Genomic DNA, 7439 nt, shown 5'->3' on the forward strand with positions numbered 1-7439 from the left:
AAAATAATTCAGTTCGTTTTATCCTATCGAACTATAACAGAACTGCCAGCATAAGCTCAATGAAATCTAGCCTCAACCTACCAACTCTAGCATCTCGCCGTAAATTATTTCGACTATGTCTATTTCACAAGCTCTTTCATCACCCATATCTGCGCGACGATTTTATTTTGCCTCCCCCGTATATCTCATCCAGGTTGAATTCCACTCTGCAAAACTAACGCTTTTTTTCAGTCCTTTTCCCACACACATCAGATGAGTGGAATCGCCTTCCCGCACCTACGGCAGCCATCCAAGACCACAATCTTTTCAAGAACGCCTTAGCTATCATCGTATGATTAGGAGCCTTTTATTTGTTTTTATTAATAACTTCACAATGTTGTACTATCTTATGAAATGTAATCCACTCTCCTCTATAATGCCTCGGGCCTTGAGGGTAAATAAATAAATAAATAAATAAATAAATAAAAGACCTTTTGGAGAGAGAACGGTCGGGAGTCCAGTTGGGAGAGTTCTTCAATTGGCACCTCTCTTTCCCCATCATAAATTGAGCAGTTGCATAAAAGGTGGTCCAGTGACTCCACTTCTTCACATATCAAGCAGTTTGCAGAAAGTATTTTTCCAATACAGTGGAGATATTTATATGTAAATATCTCCACTGTATAAACACTGTATAAACACAGTATACATAAACACCGAAGCAGGTACTTCGTATTCCATGTAGCCTGTTGCGCCACTCCTTTACTCGATCTTCTAGAAGGGACACACAACCTTTGCTACCATGTCCTGAGTAAGATGCATGAAACCATGAAATGTGTTGATATGTTCATTAAAATCATCAATGATGAGCATGTTGTTGCCCTAGCACCGTCACATCCCTTCAAACATGTTCCATGGTGTCCTCGTGTCTTTTCTGTCTCGATCAGTTCTCGAAAAGAAAAAAAAGCAGATACATCGGAACTGTAGACGTAACATTTTTTTCGTATAATTGTTTCGTCATAAACGAGTAATTCTTCTATAGCTTTTTTGATATTTAGGAACACTCTAAGCCTGCAAAAATGTCTAAAGTGAAAAAGCTGCCTCCAGATAGTGAGCCACTAGTAGGGTTATCAGCGCACCGGACGCTATCTGGAAGCTTGACTCAAAGGTGTTCTGTGCGACGAGTAGAACAGCACTAAAACAATATAATCTTACAACGCACAATCGGTATCAGGATTCCGGGTAATCTTGAATCTGTCCCGTGACCGGTGTCACCATTCGAAGAAATTAAAATCAGTATACTTAGGTAACGTACTCTTTAAAAACGCCGTCAGAAGTGGCAAATGGGGTACTTTGACTGCAGTCACCATGCTTTCACTACGGTCAATTATTTCGCCCCTGGCTGTAGCTATTCTTTTCCTTGTTGCAATCGCATCCTTCGCACCTACTTCCAATGCCCAAGCAAGTGCTGACGCAAAGCACTGGGCCCTTCTGGTGGCGGGATCTAAGGGATATAGTGACTATCGCCACCAGGCAGACATCTGTCACGCGTACCATGTTCTGCACAACCACGGCATTTCAGATGAACACATAGTGGTTATGATGTACGACGACATCGCTCAAGACCCATCCAATCCAACGCCCGGAATCATCCTCAACCATCCCAATGGCTCCAACGTTTACGAAGGAGTGCCCAAGGACTACGCGGGAGACCTCGTCACTCCGGAGAACTTCTTGAGCATCCTGCAGGGTAAGAAAATCGAAGGAGGCAGCGGGAAGGTAATCGCAAGTGGTCCAAACGACCACGTGTTCGTCTACTTTTCTGATCATGGTAGTCCTGGCCTAATTGTTTTCCCGAACGACTACCTTCAAGCGACAAACTTGATCCGTGTCATAAAACTGATGCACGAGCAGAAAGCGTTTGGAAAACTGGTCTTCTACCCCGAAGCTTGTTACTCCGGGTCAATGTTCGAAAACCTCTTGCCAGACGACATCAACGTGTATGCGACGACGGCGGCCAACAGTGACGAAAAATCCTACGCCTGTTATTGGGACGATTCCAGAAAAACATTTTTGGGAAATTTGTACAGCGTCAATTGGATGAAACACTCTGATCGCGAGGGTCTGGACATGGTAACCCTCCAGGAACAGTTCAAGTTCGTCAGATCTCAGACCAACACGAGTCACGTCATAGAATTTGGTGACTTGAAGATAGCCAACCTGAAGGTCAGTGATTTCCAAGGCGCCAAGTCTGCTCTTTCCATAAATTTGCCCTTTGCACCCTTGGATGCCGTCGACAGCAGGGATGTGCCCATTGCCATTGTTCGCAAGAAACTTCAGAAGGCGACGGACCCTCAGATCAAGCTTTCACTGAAGCACGAGCTCGAAGAAATTCTTCGAAGCCGTGCTTTCCTGAAGGAAAAAATGGTGGAGCTGGTGTCGTTTGTGACGCTCGGTGATGCTGAGAAGACTGAGCAGTTGCTCGAGGCGAAGATTCCTCTGAGGGACCACATCTGCTACGAGCAAGCCGTGCGATACTTCGACGCCACGTGCTTTGAACTCTCAACTAACCCTCACGCTGTCACCCACTTGCACTTGCTCGTCCACATGTGCGAACAAAAAATTTCCGTCAGTCAGATTTGCGAAGCGATGGACAATGTCTGCACGCATCCAACGGTCGTCGGCATCGTCTAGTGTTGTACTTCCCGTTGATTTAGCCTCTTCATTTTTCTGGTTGATCTAACACACTAATCAATAAATTCATCCACGCGTGCGCGTGCCCTTTATTTTATGCCTTTGCTTTGCTTTGGGAAAGGCAAACTAGGTGAAATATTTAGAGTATGCAGCTTTGAAAAAGTAAGCCACTAAACTCCGTTTTACTTTAGGTTCGACCGCAGCCGACGTCATAATTTGGTAGAGCCAATCAAACATCGCAAAAAGTGTGACGTCACAGCGCTGATCGCGTTTCTGCGTTTGTTTCATCTTGGTTTTAAAAGCGCACAAAAGACGAGGACAGATTAAGAAACACAAACGATGGACGAGTGCTCACTCGCAACTGATAGATTTTATTGGAACCTCAGAAGACACAAAAAAAAGCATCCCCCCCCCCCCCCCCCCCCAATCGCTCATGCGCACCGCAGCTCCTTGTTGTCAAACTATACACCTTAAAAACTGTAAAATCACGATGTTTACGTGTTGACACGTGTCGTTGTCTATAGAAACGCCACCTCGGCCTCAGTCAGTGCAAGGGAGGGTTGGCTTATGCATCCCTCTCCCCGAGAAGCTATCTGAAAGGCCTCCAAGATCTCTCTCGCCCTCTGTTCTTTATACGTGCCCAAAATATTTGTGTCACCGAACGCTGGAGAGCAGCCGCACCTGTCACAGTGGACAGCCAGGTGGCCCGACAGAGTCGCTCGAAGAGAGGCACGGTGCTCCCTAAGCCTTTCATTAACACAGCGACCAGTTTGGCCCACGTACACTTTGCCACAGGATAGAGGAATGCAATATACCATGTTCTGAGGTTCCAATAAAACCTATCAATTGCGAGTGAGCGCTCGTCCGTCGTTTGTGTTTCTTACTCTGTCCTCGTCTTTTGTGCGCTTTTAAAACCAAGATGAATAACTACCAACTAGCCCAACTTTCCACCCTACTGCGTTTGTTTGTTTGCTGTCACCGACTGAACCAATCGCGGACAGGGAACGCGCGGCAGTACTGCGCCAATTTTTTGTGCGTGATTGGTTTCGAAGGCCGGAAATTTTAGGCTTTGCTTACTCGCAGTGTAAAACGCGCAACGCTAAAGCAAACTCACAATGCTTGCGTTCGCTGGTAAACGCAAGACTGAAACTCGCTATTGTTCTTCACCGGCCATCCAACGCCCACAAAACTCGCTCAGTGAGCAGACCAGCAAGCGGCTAGGGGTTCCTTCGAACTGCGAAGGCTGAGATTGGCAAAACATCGGCGCATAAAAATAAAATAAAATAATTTGGTTATTAATTTGTGATAAAAAACGGGACTTTTTTTATTGTAATATTTTTATTTTGGGGCACTTGGTCCGGAAGGTTAGCGGCCAATTCGAAAGTTTCGATTGTCAAAAGTCACGACTTTGATAGCACCATATGCTATACCCACAATTAATATCATCTTACATGGATTTCTCCGACTAGCTAAAATGTTTTATTGATTTTACACTATTTTTTTTATTTTCTAACCTGTTAAATAAAAATGCTAGAATTAGCACCAGTGATGATAATTTGACAATTTCGCTTTCTTTATTTCGCTTTTACACAATTTTGTGAAGGAGTGGTATGATGACCAAACATCAAAATTATTTGTTTTGTTCGCATTTCCGAATAATCTTTTCTTTTTATTTAACATACGTTCTAAATTGTTATTAAACCAGGAAGATGCATCATCACATCGAACTGAAGTTTTGGGAACAAATATTTCGAGTAGTTTTATGAAAGTATTTTGAATGAGCAGTCAGTTTTCACTTGCGGATCGGTCACAATTTGGTAAGACGTAATACCGTTCAAAGTTCGTTATGGCTACTGTCAGTCCTTCAATATTGGTTCGTGAAAATGTGAATATCTCTTTCGGCGTATTTTTAGAGCGCGTTACTCCTAATGATGTTTCGATTTGAATCAAAGCATGATCACTCATATGCTCCTTGATAGTGTAGTACGTCACACATTCGGGTTTATTAGTGAAAAACAGATTTAATATCGCGTCACGACGGGTTGCCGAGGTGATAATTTGTTGGAGACCATCCACACCCGTTATAGAAAGGAACTCTGTACACTGTCGAGAGTTTGCACCCTAAACGAGAAGTTCGCGATATGCTATGCAGGAAAAAAAGATACACACACACGATGGTCCGTGTTGGAATAAGAATAGTTCACACATGAATAAACAGCGATGCAGACGCTCCCTCCATACTTGTACGAAGCTGTCGCGAACAAACACTGCCACACCGTGAACAAAATACTTCTCCACCACACTTGTGATGATGCGCCCTTGTATCCCAACAAAGCGCGACTTTATGCTTAGAGCTAGATGTGAGTGAGTTCAACCAAAAATGCCGACCTCTGAGTACAACCAAAGGATTAGGTCAAAGGCAACCCTAAACTCTCGTTCGAGTTTACTAATTAACCGTAAATTGCGGACGATAACCTCAACCGCATGCTGTCAACGAAGAGCACAAGCGGTCACGTGATCCTTGCTACTACGTTACGACAAGAAGTCGCCAAGTGGAGCCACTCCATCTTCTCGGGGCTAATTAATAATGTGTCAAGATGGGCTGACAATGAAGGTTTCAAGTTGTCCACCCAGAAAACTTCTTCCGTTTTTCACGAAAACGTTGAGTGTTGCCGATGCCCTCGTTGGCCATATACAATGCACCAGATCAGATAAAAACGGAGTATAAGTTTGTATGGCTTATGTTTCACTCTAAGCGCGCGCTCTCAGCCAGACTTGTGCCTATCTCAAATACTCTACTCAAGATACTGTATCTTAAATACTTTTTGGAGTATCTTGGCATCTTGCAAATACCTTTGATAGAGAGAGTATTTAATACTCTATTTTAATTACAATTCCGAGTATCTTGTACTCTTTATCTTAAATACATTTTTGACATTCCGCCATTTTCCGAGTTTTTCGGTATGAAGTGGGGTGGGCGTGCACGGGCAAACGTGAAAATTTTTTCAAGCAACCGATTCCTGTTTCTAGCTCCGATTAGCTACGGTGACTTTGACTGAGCTCGTGAAAATATCGCTTTTTTGCCGACAGTGAGTCATATTTCAGCCCAAAGTTCGTACAATGAAGGTTCTCCCCTCGCCTTCCCAAAGGCGCCTTTTGTTTCTATAAAGTTTCCCCTCAAAAAAATCCTCAAACCAAAGGTGTGGTTTTACGGGAGTAAAGATCCCGGTCTGCTTGCCCTGAGGCGCAAGCAGACCGGGAAACGACCTTTTTGAAGAGGGTGCGACCACTGCCGTGGCTATTATGTGGGTTCTCTTTGTTATCCATTCACTCATAACCGTGTCCCAAGTTCGTTTATAGTGAATTTTATAGCGTATAGGGAATATGGATTGTAGTTAAACGATGCGTCTAAGGTGCGCCGCAAGATGTGATATTCAGCGATGTCACTATTGGCGAAGCGCTTTTACCCGTTTGTCACCCCCACACCTCGGTGTTTACCCAACACAAGGCCTGTGCACAGTCCCACAGGCCTTGTGGGCATGTTCGTGTCATTTTTTTAATAAAGCGCGGGGCATAGTGTAATGAAAAAATACCAACAATTAGTGAAGTGACGTTAAGTGCCGGATCTGCCTCGAAAGCAGTCGTCAGACGATGCGAGCTTGACCCACTTGGGCTTATGTGCTGAGCTGGGCAGGGTGCATGCTGCATTCTTCATGCAGGCCGGAGTGGTAACAAAAGAGCCCCTCCTCCCCCTCATCGGAGAACACGAACTCGAGCCGAACGCTGAAGCTGAAGCAAAAGCGACCTCTTTCTTGTTGTCCCAGAAATGTTTTGTTACCACTATCAGCGATATTTCCATGTGCGTTGCCCAGCAAGCGCGTGGCCGAATGGTTACCGCGCTTGGCTTTCGCGCGGAGGCTCCGGGTTCGATACCAGAAAGCGGACTTCTCTTCTATTTATTTCTTCAACTTGACGTACCGGTAAGTTCGAGAATTTTGTCGTCTGATCGAGTTACGAATGTCTACGCGCCGAACTTTCTTCGCCGAGTGTTCCAGAAACACACGCGGGTACAAAAGGTGCTCCGAGTGGCGGTCCGGAGTCAGTCTCGCCCCAGCGGTCGATCCTGCTGTTACGCCGACAACGACGCCTGCGACGCTAGCCTTTCTCTCTTTTGTTTTAGGAACAAGTTCGCCCCATTAAACGTTTAGTTTCTTCAGTTATTCGCCGCCTCATCATTTACCATTCGTGACAATATTTTGCTCTTTATAGTCGGACTGCATTAAATAGCCCTACCATACTTTTCTTTTTTTTTCCGTTTTGTGTTGTTGCGTGCTAATAAACCATTCTGGTAACCCATATTTGCGTAGCTGTATAATTGTCGTTGTCAGTGACGTCGATACAAATTAAGAAATGCGGAAGTATCTTCAAAAGTAACTGAAAAACATTTCTAAGTATTTGTACTCTACTCAAGATACTTTGCAGTGAAAGTAACTTGAGTAGTATTTTAAATACTTTATGACGCGGGTATTTAGTAACTTAACTTAAATACTTTTATCGAGTATTTTGTCCAACACTGCTCTCAGCCACCGTATCAAAACGTTAAAACTAAAATGCCATAAATCCCTTAATATTCATACAATTTTCTCCTACATGACTTAGGGTTCCGGCCCTTTGTGCCCGCTAACAATCTACGGGTCCATCTCACGGTAACGCCTAAGTTAGGGATGTTTGGTGTATGGATCAGCGAGTGCATCAACACTGAAAATATG

At 44.3% G+C, this 7439-nt stretch overlaps 1 protein-coding gene across 1 annotated transcript; it reads left to right on the forward strand.

Moving 5' to 3' along the window:
- Positions 1-1344: 1344 nt before the first annotated feature.
- On the forward strand, positions 1345-2670 carry LOC115319901 (legumain-like). The gene has a single exon (XM_042289099.1). It carries the CDS (start codon positions 1345-1347, stop codon positions 2668-2670), a length of 1326 nt encoding a protein of 441 aa, XP_042145033.1.
- The last annotated feature ends 4769 nt before the right edge of the window (positions 2671-7439 follow it).

This window comes from Ixodes scapularis, unplaced genomic scaffold, assembly GCF_016920785.2.
Source record: "Ixodes scapularis isolate PalLabHiFi unplaced genomic scaffold, ASM1692078v2 PGA_scaffold11__112_contigs__length_91849675, whole genome shotgun sequence".
Classification (NCBI taxonomy): domain Eukaryota; kingdom Metazoa; phylum Arthropoda; class Arachnida; order Ixodida; family Ixodidae; genus Ixodes; species Ixodes scapularis.

Bases quoted from the DNA above. Each gene is read 5' to 3' on its own strand.
- LOC115319901 (XM_042289099.1), top strand. From the start codon at position 1,345: ATGCTTTCACTACGGTCAATTATTTCGCCCCTGGCTGTAGCTATTCTT.